Genomic DNA, 15,839 nt, shown 5'->3' on the forward strand with positions numbered 1-15,839 from the left:
TTGTGGCAATTCTTGCCTCCTCTTGTGTTGCCAGGATCTTTGAGGACTTATTGCTTCGAGGATCTTTGCGATTTTTACAAGGTATGGCTGGCTGGTACATCACTATCTCTTTGCTTGCCTTGATTCGAGCAAAAGAAATACCTACCCTCGCGATTACAACAGAGCGGCCTATCAGAGTGCTTCGCGTGGCATTGAAAGACATGGCTGAGCGCTGGCCATCGGCAAAAATGTTTCATCATGGAATTGAGCACTTGATGAGCTCTCCTTGTGGGGATAGACCCGATTATAGAACAAGACAGACGGAAGAGCAAGATGCGCAGGAGCTGCGCCAATTGGAAAAACTAAACAGCTTTCGTTATCAAGGCCAGAGTCAGGTAGATCCAAACAAGCTGACTGCGGCGGCTGTCCAGAATTCCATCGACTTTTTTCCGGGTGCAAATCCGGAAACTACGCCCTTTTTCAAAGAAATGCTCTCTTTGACGGATCCCGTGGGTCTTCCACTCACTTCCGATGAATTCAATCAAGCGCTGTTGGATTTGTTCGATAACTCTTTTGACGGCATACCCATCGACTTCCGATGATCCATTGTCACTATCTAGCAATTGTTTTGCAAAAAGGCTTGATTGAAAGCATCTTTCGATTGTACGCTCCCTCGAAAGTCGCTCAGGAATTTCCACAGTGTCTCCTCCCGCCAGCCCTGTCGTTTCCAATCATTTAATTTTCTGGGGAAGACGTCCACCACACCTTTGAGAGTCTCATCGTGGGCTGCGACGTAGAAAATGTTTTCCTTGCCATCAGCCTCCTGCGCATAAGCGATTGTTTTCAGGGCCTCGTCAAAATCACTCGTTATGACAGGATCGAAAAACGCCTGATCGATTTTGCGTCCTCGCGATGTTTGAAGCGATCCAAGGGCATCAAATGCTTCATTCTCACACCCCTGTTTTGACACATTGGTCGCAGCAGATGCAAGGCTAAGGTATTGAGAAGGACGAAGCTCGCCTCCATGGTGAGTTAAATCTCCACCGAGGAACACAAATGTGGCTGGATCTTTCGTTGTGCGCACAAGGCCCCCCAAATGTCCCACTGCGTGACCAGGGGTATCTAGGATGTAAAAGGACCCGTCACCGAAATAATCTAAGGCTCTGTATTTTCCAATCGAGATCGTTTCTGATTCTTCAAACGTGAGCTCTACTAGCTTCCGTCCACTATGCAGAATTTAGTATACTTAAATCATAACCAAATGGGCACACATAATCCCATGTCATTTTCAAGGACTTACTTGAGGTCGTCCTGCCGAATGGGTGATTCTGGCCCTGTGGGGTAAGCGGGGAGGAATTCTTTGATGAATCCAGGGCCGACAACCAGGTTCGTAGAGGGTGGAAACTGCTGAATGTCACCCACATGATCCCAGTGCCAGTGACTTGGTTTTACTATGAGTCTTTGACTTTCCTGCGGGAAGGCTTCCAAATACGGAACGGTTTTCGTACCTCCATATCACAGCTTTTATACTGCGTAAGTCGAGGCTATTTTCCTGCAAAATCTTTGCAGTGGACTTAGGCACATCAATGATGGTCCCTCTCGCTTTTAGCCTCTCAGATACCACTGGGGGAAGCTTGTACACATCCTGTGGGATCCCCAAATCAAAAAGCACTCTTCGAGCTCCTCGAGGAGTATCACTTTCGATCAGAAATGCCCAGCTCGGTATCTTGTTAAACTTCTCAAATTTAGGCAAGTCTGGTGTGACCAAGTTACCACATGGTATATTATCAATAGTTCCAGTTGTATCAATCATATAAAGATTTGCAACAGCTCCTGGCGGAGCGGCAAAGGGTTGATTTGTCTCGAGGGTTGAAGTCATACTGGAGAAAATGAAATGATAAAATAAGAACAGAATGACAGAATTGGCACGGCAGCGCTAGGATAAATAGTGCGTGAGATAATCTTTAATGACCGGCCAGTCTTAGGGAATGGCATATTTCGGTAATGAGACAACGTCGCGGTTGTGCAGGCAATTCGGCATTGCCTCATTGCCGAAAAATGACGTTCCCCAAGATTACAGAATGGGGGACCTCGGGTCTTTTGAAGGGGCGATCTCTCTGGCCTACTAGTGCCTTCCCAAGGACATAGCTCTCATCTTATTTAATCTGTTAGTGAACAAACACAAGAAACCCCAGAGATTGCCAACATAACGCGTTTCTGGGGTCTTCGAGGCTTTAAATTGAGCCTGGCAATTTGGATCGAAGCATACTTTGGTCCAATAATTCTTTCAGTAGTAGACATCATAGACCACCAACATATCGTACATTTCGGGGTATATCGTACACAATATTTCTATACAATGTGGCATATGCTGCCCTCTCGCATGATGCACCAGTGGAGATCAACCATCTCATAGTATACACAGGCAGTATCCAATTCTAGTATCCTGGTCCTCTAGACTCCGCATTATTATCTCCTTCATCCTGTCATGTCTCCGGATTATGGCTTTTGCCCGGTGGATTCTGTTCGTCGGTAGTGCTGTGCACCGTCTGTAGCTTGAGGTATTCCTGCTCGAGACGTTTCTGAATCTCAAAGTCCGCTTGTCGCTCTTTTCGAATGCGTTGCTTCTCCATATCTCGCTCCACGCCCTTATGCATGGCCTATTCCACCGAATCGGTCAGTTTCAAGTTCTTGCAACCGGCAAATTCGAATACATACCGCCCTGTCTTGCTCCTGTGCCCAGTGGACAAAGTAGACTATTCCGGCAGTGCCCAGCCCGGTGACAGCCAGCGTCAATTTGGACGCGCGAGACATGGCGACGACAAGTGTATCCCTGGGAAGAAGTGTAGCAGAAAAAGAACCCGGCTGGCCCAGCGCCAGGCCATGTGCTACACCGCCCGGCAGTAAGTGCCCCACCGCCTTGGGGTCATTCGTGGCTTCGAAGCTCCCTCCGTCTGATCATACATTTGACAACCACTTTCGACCCTAGATTTTTGAGAGGGTTCTCGGGCAATCATGGTAAGAATGGCTTTGGACTGTCTGATGCTGCCATGGGTGACTAACAAATATGGCGATGCAGTCGGCTCAGAACTCCGCGGGCATCCAGACCCTCCTCGACGTACGTCTACGGGACCGGACTCCAGGCATGGCTTGTAGATACTGATCGCACGCACGACTTTAGGCCGAGAGAGAGGCTCAGAAGATTGTGCAGCAATGTGAGTTCCCCTTCTCCGCTCCCAAGACTCCAGATCACTGACAGGTTTCATCGTCCAGCTAGAGAATGTACGTCCTTCGAATTCCTCCCCCGCTCGGCATGCACAATTAATAACACACCGACCGCACAGATCGCACCAAGCGGATAAGAGACGCCAAGTCCGAGGCACAGAAGGAGATTGAAGAGTACCGGAAGCAGAAGGAGGACGAGTTCAAGAAGTTCGAGACCGAGGTGCGCTACAATTCAGCGAGCTATGGCTTAGCGATAAGATGGCTGACATTTGTCCTGTTGATAGCACTCGAGCGGTTTCAAGAAGGCCGAAGATGACGCCAACGACGAAGCCATGGCTAAACTCAAGGAGATCAAGGATGCTGGCAAGAACAAGGGCGACAAGGTCGTGCAGGATCTCATCCATGCGACCACGCAGGTGAAGCCGGAGGTGCCGGAGAAGATTGTTGTCAAGGCATAGAGTTGTTGCTTTATTTTTTTGGGCGGGCTGTTGGTGAGGGAAACGTGTCTACCTATCCTATTGATATCCGATTCTCGGAAAATATGAGTTTCTTATTGGGTTGATCTGCAGCTGTTCATTTATCTGTTCGTTTCGGCAAATGGGTAGTTGCGAATGCTTTTATATTTCTCTGATGATAGCCATACTGTGTCAAACAGCATCCACTAAACAGTAAACACCGGCTTGTCCAACCATGCTCCGAGCTTGACAAGAGCAGAAACATCATGTTTCGCATCTGAGGTATGATAGTCTTCAGTTTTCCCGTCGATCCATTCTTTCGTTCCTCGAATGTATTTCAAATGCGTGCCAACAGGCTGGCATCCTCCGAAATCGATCAACACAGGCATGCCGTCTCTGTTTACCAAGATATTGGAGGGAGTCAGATCGTTATGTGCCCAACCAAGCGCGTGTAGGTGCTGGATAGCCGATTTGAGTGCCGCCATGAATGGTTCTTTCTCAATATTCCCGACACCCTCCTTGAGATGACAATACAGGTCATGAGGATGTCTGTCCATGACAAGCCCGGTGATATGTCCTCTCACAACTCGGCAGCCGTAATAGCGGACGATGTTCGGATGCGGATGTTTGGAAAGTGCGTTCATCACCTCAGCCTCAGCTAGAAATTGCTGCGCGAGTTGCTGTTCCACATTAGTGACGCTGTGTTCTTTCATGATTCCATAAAGTTCCAGATTTGGTCGCTTGAGGTAGATCCCTGAAGTCAGAGTTGCTGGAGCTTCTATGAGTTCCATCTCTGGGACCGGCCATTGCGGAAAGAATTTGTCATCAGGAACATGAGCGAGGGCGTTGGATATCTGAGCAAGACTAAGATTGGCTTTTGGGATGTTTAACTGGCCATAGAAGAGGGCTTCATCGTTGAAAACTGCGAAGGAAGTATGCAGGAACTCCTCTGTCTCTGGATTGAACGTTTCCAGTATGAAATCAAGGTCAACAAAGCTCTTTATTTGAGGTGCCATGGTCATTGTGATGTTCTTATCTATGTCGCGGCCGACGTGAGGTTGAAGAATTGAATAGTGAAAGGGGTGCTGAGACGGCTAAATAGAGCCCGAGAAAGATCAGCAAAAAGTCTTGCTGTGAGGCTGAATCTAGTAAAGGGGGTTGATGAGATAAATAAGACCTTAAATCGAGAAGAAGCGGTGTGATAACATCCTTGTCTTATGAGGCCAAAGCCCCGAGCCGCATGATATTTCGTGTTTGCCTGGTCATCAACCAAAGCGCCACGCTGACAACCTGGAATCATGACAACCAATCCCTGAGGCCAACGGCAGCTTGACAGGTTCTTTAAAATCCACGGCCCTCCAACCCAAGCATAGTGTGATAATTATGCGCGGACAGTTTCTGGTCACTCGGCGGTTTGGAAAGTAGCCGTCCCATGTGTGCAAGCTGCCCAGGTCCAAAAAAGATCTTATTGTGTATTTTCGAGAGCTGGGCTCATCTTTAGATCATGGTATTATTAAAGCAACGTTATATCACCCAATCACAAATGCCTGTGTGAAGTCAGCTGCTCAATATGCGTGTGAAATGGTAAGAGTCTTGGGCCCAGCTGTACGCTCAAGTTTTTTGCTAACATATGCTTTGTTAAAAATACAAGTGGAATTTACAGATGTCTAGCCATTTTTTCCAGCTTAAAAAAGCTCGAAAAATAGACATGTACCTTACAGAGTAGGAACCTTTAACAACAGTACCAATAAGGAAGCTAAAATACATGTCTCACACTGGAGCACTCGCCGTTCCTCGAATCCGGATTGATAAGTATCCGCAAAGTACCCAGACCATAATCAAAATCTGTACCTAAACTCTTTATTCTGTCGATCCGTCAAGTCCAAAAACTCGATGTTCTCCTGGTGCTCCAGTGGTCTCTGGTCTCGCCTCTTATTTTCCCATTTGTAATAGAGCAAGAGCATCGCGGTCAGCACAATAGTGACAGAATCCACTGCCACGATAGTTATTTTCGCAGGTGTGTAATTTGGCGCATCTTTGTCGCGGAATGTAAGTGGACCAAGAATGTTGCCGATACAGAAGCTCATAAGGACAATTGCGTTCACCGTGACTTTTTTTGTATGTCCCTAGTAACGGTCAGTTGAGTCTGCCAAAAAATTTGGTTTGCCACAGAAGAAGTCCCATCGATTTTGGTCTTGACGGTAGTAAAAAGAGCAACTTACAGCAAAATTAGCCCCGGCAAAAGAGTATGCACAAGGCAAAAACGCCCCAACAACCTGGCAAAGGTAGTTTCCGACCAATTTACCAGCCTGGTTATCCTCAGGCAAGAAGGCTAAGAGCGAACCGCCAATCAGTCCTCCAATTGCTGACCATGCAATAATATTGAGGCCTCTAGCGTTGTATTTGCTCGCCAGCCACGTTGCAGATAGAACGCTCAGGACAGCAATAGCACCACTAGGGATCTGCAGGAGTGTTGTTTGCTCATCAGAGAAGCCGAGGCTTGAGATCACAATGCTCTGGAAGGAGCTCACAGCTCCATTGGGGACGCTGCCAGCTATTGTTAACAGAGTTAGCAATAAGATCTGGGGATCTCGAAGGCATTCTAAAATTTGGTAAGGTTTGAAGTGCTTGTTCTCGATTCCAGTGTTGTTTCCTCTGATGCGTTCGATGGCCATGATTTTCTCCGCATGAGACAGGCGCGATGACATGGGATTGTCGGGCAACAGCCAAATAACGAGGCCTCCGATTACCATAGTGAGAAGACCCACAATCAAGAACATGATCTGCCAGCTCTTGAAAGTTTGGCTTTCATAGTGCTGGAAGCCAAAAGAGATCAAGGCGCCTAGGATAGAGCCTGTTCCTACTCCGATGTACCACAACCCTACTCTGATGGGCTGTTCATTCGTCTTATACCACATCGTTGTGATGATAATGAGTGATGGACTAATCGTAGATTCGAACGTGCCAAGAAGAAACCGCACAGCTACCAGCGATCCGTAGTTGTTGCAGGCCGCTGTGCAGGCAACAACTGCGCCCCAGCACATAACCATGACGCCCAGGTATTTCGCAGCCGGGAAGCGTTGCATCAAATAGGCATGTGGGAGCTCGAATGCGAGGAATGCGACGTAGAACAGAAGCGATAAGTTTGCATATTGGTTTGTGTTGATATCTGTGTCGTCCAGGAGGCCCATCACAGAGGCATAATTCACTATACGCTCTATGGTCAGAGAATAATTCAATTTCCAGATCGCAGGAACTTACAGAGACTCTTGTCCAGGTACTCCAATAAATAACAACAGAACATCAATGGCATGACCATCCAGTCAATTTTGCGAAGCAGTGCTTTCTCATCGACGTATTGACTCTCATCGCCAACCTCCTCTTTCCGCAGGAAAGTGAGGGCTTCGTCACTGTCCTTGACTTCATCGGGAGTAATCGCCTCTTGGAATGCCAGTGTGCCTTGTGCAGGCCCCTCGGCCCCTTCGGGCGTATGTGCCATCTCGGATATTGAGATGACAAGTGAAACCAATAATAGCTAAAACTGCTCAGCTGGTGCGGAGTTTTGTCGAACTCGGCAGTTTTTTGGACGGAGCAGATTTGGATACGAGACTAAAAATGCCGGGTGCTAGGTTATTCTTATAAGCTACGTCGTTAACTATTGCTCCTACTTTTCCTTATCACGCGGTAGTGCTCGAATACTAATCCTGAAGAGGAAGGTAGTTTACTGTCAAAAACTCCCCGAGCGGGGTTACCCCATACTGTACATTTCCCCAATAATTTCTTATTTGGGCCCGAATGAACTCCCCACATGGTTATTCTTCAATTCACATGAGTTCCTGTCTTTCATAACCAAGCGCTTGATCCTCTCTGGCATCAAATGTACAATACTAATAGAGAGTTGTATTCCATACAAAGAATTGCTGTCCTTCTTGATTTGGTCCGGTGCCTGCTATATGTGTATTGAAGTAGCCTCGCCCGGGAGCTATCAGTCGGCACAACCCGCCTATTGCCAAGCAAGTCTATTTTCCTATCATGGGGTCGACAACCGGACGTACCTGGTCCATTCCCCCAGAATCCGTTTAGATGTGGCGTTGTCCTTGAGCAACCCTTTAATTCCAATGGCCGAATAAGTTGATCCATGCGATACTGCCATCATTTTAGCCTGGTATGCATGGTGGTCTGCAGGTGCGAGTGCGATATGTTCCTGAGGATAATCGCGTTGGTGGAGCTGCTATTCGGATAGGTGGCAGAGCCCCGCCCTTATCTTCGGACTTAGGGGAGTAAAGATTTCCGACACCATTGGTCATATTGAGCCACTAGAAAAGGTCACGGCAATTATCCTTTCTCTCAGACCTCGTTTTTGGCTCCAGTACGGTTCTCTTTCTACTAATAGCATACAAGGCTGTGTCGTAAAGGCCAGGGAGTGTTATCGGAGCACCTACGACGCAAGAATATGTCGCGCAAGGTGTATTCCCGTCATCAGCGGATGCCATTCGACCGACAGACAATGGCAGGACGTGCACGATTGGATATTGGGCCACGAAGTTATAAAAAAGGCCATCAAAATGATGGAAAGCACCACAGTACGCAGTCGGATTCCAGTACATTTGGCTGACGACGCGCTTAAGAAGCGGATCAAGCTAACCCCATGTCGTTAGCATCAATGTTCAGGTGCGGATAAGGGGCGGGGGATGTCGGATATTTGAAAACGCTTCCTTACGACCAAACTGCGAATCCAAATCTGTAAATTGCACCACCGGAAATCCATGTTGACCCACTGGTTGGCGGTCAATTCAAACAGGCTGATGATAAAGAAAACAATGAGAGACGAAGAAATCCGATTGTCGATTGCGATTCGCGACTCGCCAAGTTTTCAGCCCTATCCGGTTCTTGGAAGGAAAGGCCAAGACAACCTTATTTCACCTCATCTTGCCCACTAGTGTCAAAGCTCGGTCTGAAATATATCGCGCTCGCCTTGTGAGCAGTCATACTGTCCCAAATCATCATGCCTCGCCCGCGCCGTGACTCCCTAACACAGGGAGAAAAAACACTACATGACCAGTCCAATCTCCTACCCAAAAGGAAACTCATATTTTGCCTGTGTATTGTGTCTTTGGGCCAGCTCATCTCTTTCATCGATCAAAACGGTATATCCACAGCTTTGCCCACTATTGCGGCCGACCTCGACGCTCGGAACACCATATCTTGGGCCGGAACTTCTTCGCTCCTAGCCAATACTGCGTTTCAAATGATGTACGGCCGCCTGTCAGATATCTTCGGCCGCAAGACCATCTTCATCTCCGCCATACTGTTGCTTGCTACCGGGGACTTGGCATGCGGGTTGAGCACTAATGCAGCTATGTTCTACGTCTTTCGCGGCGTGGCGGGTATCGGTAGTGGTGGGATCACAAATCTCACCGCCATAATTGTTTCAGATGTCGTGACACTGGAGCAACGAGGTAAATACCAAGGGATCATAGGAACCATGATTGGACTTGGGAGTGTGACTGGGCCTTTCCTTGCCGCGGCCTTTGTGTCACGATCGACGTGGAGGGGATTCTTTTGGATGTTAGCTCCGCTTGGAGCATTGAATGCATTAATGGCGTTTCTATATCTTCCATCGAAGGAATCAGAAACAACATTTAAAGAAGGTATCAAGAAGGTAGATTTCTTGGGAGTACTGACGTCGTCTGTCGGTACCATATTCCTACTCATCCCCATTTCGGGAGGTGGTGCATATTTTCCATGGAATTCGCCCATGGTAATCAGTATGCTTGCTATTGGCGGTGCATCTCTGGTCCTTTTTGTGCTTATCGAGTGGAAATTTGCCATGATCCCCATGATGCCAGGTCAGTTCCGTACTTCCTTATTTAAGATCTACCAGCTAACACATAAGACAGTTACTGTTTACCGAAATCCCGCCATTGTTATACTGCTGATACAATCCTTTCTTCTTGGTGCTGTATACCAATCGACGGTGTACTACATACCTCTCTACCTTCAAAATGCCCATCAATATTCGAGTATTGTCTCGGCCGCTCTTCTCGCTCCTCTTGGCGGCATTCAATCGGTATTTTCTACGCTCTCGGGCTTTTTTATCTCTCGGTACAGGCGCTTTGGCATCGTGATTTGTTTTGGATTCGGCATGTGGACACTGTACGTTGTCCCTGGCTCTGTATTGGTAAATCTGACGACTGACCCACATATGCCCAGTGGTGCTGGCTTAACTTTACTTTTTAGGCGACAAACAGATCCTGGTGTCGTTGTGGTATCTCTCCTCATTGTGGGTGTCGGTGTAGGCTGTGCTTTTCAGCCCATGCTGGTTGCCCTGCAAGCCCACTCGGCCAAGGAAAGAAGGGCTGTTATCATTTCGAATCGCAACTTCAACCGCAGTGCTGGTGGTGCATGCGGTCTGGCCATTTCTGCTGCCATCTTGCAAGCACGACTCCATGAGTCCCTTCCAGCGAAGTATTCGAACCTCGCTGGATCGACATATGCCTTACCTCATATAAAGGGTGGGATTCCATCCTCGGTGCTTGATGCGTACATGTCAGCCAGTCATCTGGTATTCATTGTACAAGTGCCGCTCATAGGGTTGTGTCTTTTGGGATCTTTCTTTGTGAAGGATCATGGTCTGGCGCCGGTGGATGACGCGCAACCAAGCGACGTACTTCACCATGGGAATGAGGATGAAAGGAGTTAAATGTATAGACCTAATTCACTCTAACGAATGTAACGCTTGTGTCAAAACAAAAATAAAGGTATTTGGGTTGCCAATGATATTTGTTCCGGTCTAGTATAATTTTGCTCGGGGTTAAAGTCAGTTGATAACCTGCCCTTGTGGAAGATACGTCCAATTGCCAACTGCGACCTCGAATGCGCCATTCTGACTCCCAGGTCGACCATTCGTCGTTGCATACGGACCTACCAGTGTCCCAGTAAACCCCCAACTCAGTTGATCTCCGCGTGCAAATCCGTACGTCTGCATAAGATGTTGAGCATCACGCGGCCCCGCGGCAAATGAATAATGGGTCCAGTTCAACGCCTTTACCTCGATGGTGATTGGTGTGTCAATAGACATGTATGATGGAAACGGAACCACCGTATCTGGAACAGGAAATTCTGACATTCCACGGAAACGAAAAAAGGGCGCAGTTCCAGCAGATTTGTTGGAAGCTCCAGTCTGAGGAAGGAGGACGATGCCCAGGTCGAAATGGAATGTTTGAACCAAGAAGACGCTGACGCCCACTTCATCTTCCTCTTTGCTGAGATTAGAAGGATTAATGTCCAGTTTGTACGAGAACATGTTGTCTGTCTGCCGCTTGCCGAGGAATGTCTGCCCTTTGCCGCCTGTGGACACTCCATCGAGGGAGGTCAAATTCAACACTGACGAACGAAGAACCAGTGATTTTTCGTACCCCGGTGGTGATACAAGATAAGTATCCGGCGTTGGGAGTCGCCAATGAATCAGATCTAACGGCAAATCTGAGTTTGGCGGAAATTTATAATGATCGGATGCATCAACGAGAGGCCCCTCCCCTTCAGAGACAGGTATCGGTTCTGAGGGAAGCTCCCATCCACTTTCCAACCCGCTCACAGGCTCAAAAACCGGCCAATCGCCCTTGTTCCAGGTAACAGGAGTCAGGACCGTCTCCCTCCCCATCGGAGAGTTCGTGAGGGCAGGCCCAGCTCGTGTAGACAAAGCGACTGCCCACCAGTTGCCGTTGACATCTTGAAACAGATCGGCGTGTCCCACTGTCTGAAAGAATGCCGTTGTGTTCGTCGCGGTAAGTAGTGGATTGTGAGGCGCAGGCTCATAGTGTCCATTGAGACTCTTCGATCGTGCCATCGTGACCCTGTGTCCCGACCCTGTTCCGCCTTCCGCAATCATCAAGTAGTAATATCCATCTTTCTTGTATATGTGCGGTCCTTCTGGCGCCAATGCTCCCGTGCCATTCCAAGGGTTGCTCCATGGACCTGTGTGGCCCGTCTGCAAGTCAATAGTCGCAGTTTGAATACCAGGCCAGACTTGGTATTCATGACTCCCGGTCACGTAGACTTGTCCATTATCATCCCAAAACAAAGAAGTATCATACCCACCAAATTCAAAATGAACAGGATCGGTCCAGCTGCTCGAGTCGAAAGGGTCGTTTGTGCTTATAACGAAATTCTCCCAACGCGAGGTATTACCGATAGCCATGTTATCAAAAACCAAAGTCGAACTGATCCAGAATGTGCCTTTTCTATCTCCGCTTCCTTCTCGATACCTCAGTGTCGGCGCCCATATACCGCTGGTCGACTTAATCGTTGTCGCCAAATCAGGCAGCATTTCTGGTCTCGAAATGGCATTTCCGATCAGTTTCCAGTTTCGCAAATCCTTGGATGCATGGATAGGTATCCCTGGGAACGCATTGAAGCTGCTAGAGGCACAGAAATATGTATTATCCCATGATGGAACATGGATGCAGCTGGGATCGGGATGGAAGCCTGGAAGAATTGGATTGGTGTACGTGCTGTTGTTACCATTGACATTTGCCAAGACAAGGCTACTGAGAAGCACCACAATAGATAATGTTCTTGACATATTCGCACGAGAAGGGCCGAAAATGCCCAGTTCAATTTCCTGGGATAAAGTCCCCTCACTATATATTCCGTCACTCAATATATCTTTGCTGGATAAAAGACAATCACCCCGCACAACTAGATATCCGATTGATGGAGAAATTGCTGTACTAACCACTACTGTGTATCCAGAACGATCAACATCATTTCCTCTTCTTCTAACTTGGCTTAACACTACTGTTATTTAGCCTAAATTGATGTCTTTTTGGTGGCCCCCACTAAGTACCTGTAAAGGAAGGAAGAAAGAAGCTTGGCAAATCTTTAGCCATGCCCCGCAATCCTGCGGCATGTTGGTCAAGCTCTGGGAGCGTCAGCGTGAGAAAAGCAATTGTTTAATACATCCAAATCGGTTCAGAAACCGCTGAAGGTCTGGCAATCATTCATAGAATTTAGATTTCATTTATATCTATAGTATCTATATGCATTATATTCAAACATGCCCTTGGCTGCATGCCCTCATTTCAGTCGTAAATCATAACATAGCGGCCGCAATGGCATCCCAGAATGAGCAAAGTCCGACAGACAAAACCAGCTCTTTAGTCCGGAGAAAGCACTATTGTGGGTGTATCTTGAGAGCCAGTCGTAAGTGCGGTAGGGCTTGTTTCGGGTATTGATGGCGCTCGGCTAACGTGTTCTTGGTTCGGAGTTGATCCCCCCGGTACACTCCGCGGCCACGTCGATGGATCGCCATGCAAGACTCTTGTATCATGCTGGCTAGCCAAATCGGATGAGCTCCCTATTGATGGTAACGTATTTGAATGCCTTGGGCGGGTTGGCGTGCGTGCTGGGTCCGGCAATGATAAATACCTCGACAAACCCAAGGGCGTTGTTGAATTTCCTTGGCCGTTGGACGAATCGGATTCGATACTTTCGACAAAACTGCTGGCTCTGGACCGAGCTATGGGAGAGTTGATGTAGGCCTTTTGAATATTAGGTAAGTTCACATTTCGGAACACCTCGCCTGGGACTTCTGGAAAAGCCTCTCCTCCTTGACGATTAAACCCAGAATCTTCGAATTGACTGTGTGCTTTGGCAGCCACACGCATGCTCGCCATGTTGAGGAAACGAGCCACTTTTCGTCTTCCAGCTGGATCAGCCTGTTCGGATTGATTGGTCATGGTGCGCTTAGTTGTGGATATAGAACGCTGGGTTTCTGTTCTCGCCATTCCTGGTGATGATGGTTCGTCATTGCTTTGAGAACTGCGTCGTGAGCCTGTACTAGAATCTGCATTATCGCTGGAAATAGCACACTGGTCGCATCTTGCGCATCTTGGGCCGTTCGGATTTTTGGACTCTTCGTCCGGCAGCGCTTCGCCTTTCTCTTCGGCTTCCATGTCAGCCGCGAGGAGAAGATAGAGAGATCCGACCGCGGCAAGTCCAGTACCAACAATGGGTGCCCACTGGCCTAGAAGTGATGCAAATCTCGTTCAGTAATTGTGATGGTTGTGTGACAGAGGCCTCCAAGGCGACATGACAGGGATAACTTACCAACACTAGCTATTGGCTCCGTCTGATACTTGACCGGCTCACTGAAGAAATTCATCTCGCCCTTGATCAGAATGGCCAGAACTGCGACGGCGAAGACTGGAATCTCGATCAGTGTGAGCCAGCTTCGAAGCCTTTTGGCAATCCCCGTCATTTGCACGGGAGTAGCTCCGTTTGTGCCTTGGATCGGTTGTTCGTCAGAATTCTCGGGTTGCCGGTCCCTACGCACAAGTTTCTCCCAATTTTTCTCAAGGATCTTGATCCATGTAGACACCAGCGACAGAATGGCGGGGATGCAGCATGCGGCTGCGAGGAGCGTAGCCGTACTGAAGGTGAGTTCATGGGGCATTGGGATCACGTAGATATTGTTGTCCGAGTCTTTTCGCAAAGGCGAAAACGGGCCATTGTCTCCACAAATCATGCTGCAGTTGCTCGTATACGAAAAGTGGCCTGTTGAGATCCATTCGATTGTCGCCGGATCATCGGGTGGGCAATGCGTGGGTTCCAGGCGAATGAATTCCACGGTCAAACTAAGGAGCCCGGCTAGAAGAAGACCCGTCCACAAAAAGATGATGTCCCGACCGGGGTTGTTGAAATATGTCTTAGAGAGTCTCACGGTAGCCGGCGCGGTCAGGATACCAATTGCGCACAGCTGGAAAGCCCCATAAACATCCATATCGACCGCTCCTACGGACAGTTAGTCGGTGTGATCAACTTCAAAAGAGTGGAATGACGTCTCCCATATGCAAAGAAGTGGGGGGCAAAAACCAACTCACCATCGCGATGGACAGCCGCCAGGACAATCCCGTGGATAGCAGCGACGGCAGGGAAAAGCAGCGCAGCCGCTAGACAAGAATTACGAATCCACTCCTCTTTTCGAGCTACGACGCAGGCCACCATTAAAGCATAGTATCTGCAACCAAGGTCAGAATTCGTCAATTTGCTGCCAGGCTGGTTTATGAAAGAAGAGCGGGGAGAGGTTCTGATCATACAGGACTCGGGTTCCGGGCCCATATTGCCCGGACACAGGCCAGGCGCAAATAACCTCTAAAACTGGAGCAGTTGTGTTGTGGGAAATTGCGTCTGTGTTGCGATGCACGAGGATATTTTCTAGCAGCTCAGCAGGCGACGGAATTGCTGGCATAGCTTGTCATCCGTCGTCGCGGGACGGTGGTCTTTGAGACGGGGGCAATTGGAGACTCATGTATCAATCCGAAGACAGTTGTCTTGTGGCAGATAGTAGTGGCACCAGCCTCAGTAAGGTGAGGACAGGGGAGAAGACATTTAATATGAGCAAAGTAATGTCTCAAGCACTCGCGCGGATGAAGCGGACGCTTGCCCGGGTTGAGCGTCATCAACAAAGCGACTACAGCACACCCGTCCACCACGCGAGACGGGTCGTCAGCCTCATTTTCTCCATTCAGCTTCCCCATGTTATTTCTCAAATCAAGAAATGGTCCCCGTGACGGTAGCCCCAACTCTAGTGGCAGTTAGCGTCGGGCGTCGGGATACGAGATGGGGCGACAGTTGGCCGGCTTGATTGGTGAATCCCACACAGCCTACCCTTTGGACAGAAATCGCGCAGTGGCTGAGCCTGCATAGTCTCTGCATGGTGGATTTTCATTTCGGGGAATCTCGCGTGATTGAATCTTGATATTTTTTTCCTTCGAGAATAATCGATTTTGGGTAGTTACGTTGACTGTCATAACCCAAAAATCTTATCAATTGGCCTGTGGGTTTTGGATGATAGTTCGAAGGTTAGCCACCTAAGAATTCCACATTTGTTGTTATTAAGAACACGCCCCAAATTCGGGCGGGGTCGAGCTGGGCAGTCTTGGCTTGGTCTTGGTTTGCAGTCTTCTTGACATTTCTTCCATCGAGACTTGGCTCGGGAGCCCAATCTCAGGCTAATAGGTGCTGGGCTTGTAAGCTCGTGCTATTCAGATTCTACCTGATTGCTCGCTAACCTTGAGGCTTAGATTTCTGTCCGAAGATCTTTTCTCGGCGCTCCTGGGTTGATAAACAGCACGCCTTTCTACAGCTTCAGACGCAGAATTTTTCCTATCTCATTCT

The 15,839-nt window shown here is 48.4% G+C and overlaps 6 protein-coding genes across 6 annotated transcripts; 1 reads left to right on the forward strand and 5 right to left on the reverse strand.

Moving 5' to 3' along the window:
• Positions 1-2,465: 2,465 nt before the first annotated feature.
• Positions 2,466-2,793, reverse strand: PFLUO_LOCUS3507 (uncharacterized protein; the record flags this gene model as incomplete). Its single annotated transcript, XM_073780761.1, has 2 exons — positions 2,466-2,639; positions 2,698-2,793. 2 exons carry the CDS (start codon positions 2,791-2,793, stop codon positions 2,466-2,468), a joined length of 270 nt encoding a protein of 89 aa, XP_073637584.1.
• A 201-nt stretch (positions 2,794-2,994) lies between these two features.
• On the forward strand, positions 2,995-3,662 carry PFLUO_LOCUS3508 (uncharacterized protein; the record flags this gene model as incomplete). The annotated part of the gene is made up of 6 exons (XM_073780762.1): positions 2,995-2,997; positions 3,059-3,097; positions 3,161-3,194; positions 3,253-3,261; positions 3,324-3,424; positions 3,489-3,662. The coding sequence occupies 6 exons, from the start codon at positions 2,995-2,997 to the stop codon at positions 3,660-3,662; spliced, it is 360 nt and encodes a 119-aa protein (XP_073637585.1).
• Positions 3,663-3,865: 203 nt separating this feature from the next.
• Positions 3,866-4,681, reverse strand: PFLUO_LOCUS3509 (uncharacterized protein; the record flags this gene model as incomplete). The annotated part of the gene is made up of 1 exon (XM_073780763.1): positions 3,866-4,681. One exon carries the CDS (start codon positions 4,679-4,681, stop codon positions 3,866-3,868), a length of 816 nt encoding a protein of 271 aa, XP_073637586.1.
• A 1,505-nt stretch (positions 4,682-6,186) lies between these two features.
• Positions 6,187-7,158, reverse strand: PFLUO_LOCUS3510 (uncharacterized protein; the record flags this gene model as incomplete). Its single annotated transcript, XM_073780764.1, has 2 exons — positions 6,187-6,213; positions 6,976-7,158. 2 exons carry the CDS (start codon positions 7,156-7,158, stop codon positions 6,187-6,189), a joined length of 210 nt encoding a protein of 69 aa, XP_073637587.1.
• Positions 7,159-10,479: 3,321 nt separating this feature from the next.
• On the reverse strand, positions 10,480-11,508 carry PFLUO_LOCUS3511 (uncharacterized protein; the record flags this gene model as incomplete). The annotated part of the gene is made up of 1 exon (XM_073780765.1): positions 10,480-11,508. The coding sequence occupies one exon, from the start codon at positions 11,506-11,508 to the stop codon at positions 10,480-10,482; it is 1,029 nt and encodes a 342-aa protein (XP_073637588.1).
• A 1,898-nt stretch (positions 11,509-13,406) lies between these two features.
• On the reverse strand, positions 13,407-14,666 carry PFLUO_LOCUS3512 (uncharacterized protein; the record flags this gene model as incomplete). Its single annotated transcript, XM_073780767.1, has 4 exons — positions 13,407-13,449; positions 13,533-13,686; positions 13,770-14,453; positions 14,543-14,666. 4 exons carry the CDS (start codon positions 14,664-14,666, stop codon positions 13,407-13,409), a joined length of 1,005 nt encoding a protein of 334 aa, XP_073637589.1.
• Between the last annotated feature and the right edge of the window lie 1,173 nt (positions 14,667-15,839).

The sequence above is a fragment of the Penicillium psychrofluorescens genome (assembly GCF_964197705.1).
Source record: "Penicillium psychrofluorescens genome assembly, chromosome: 2".
In the NCBI taxonomy this organism is placed as follows: domain Eukaryota; kingdom Fungi; phylum Ascomycota; class Eurotiomycetes; order Eurotiales; family Aspergillaceae; genus Penicillium; species Penicillium psychrofluorescens.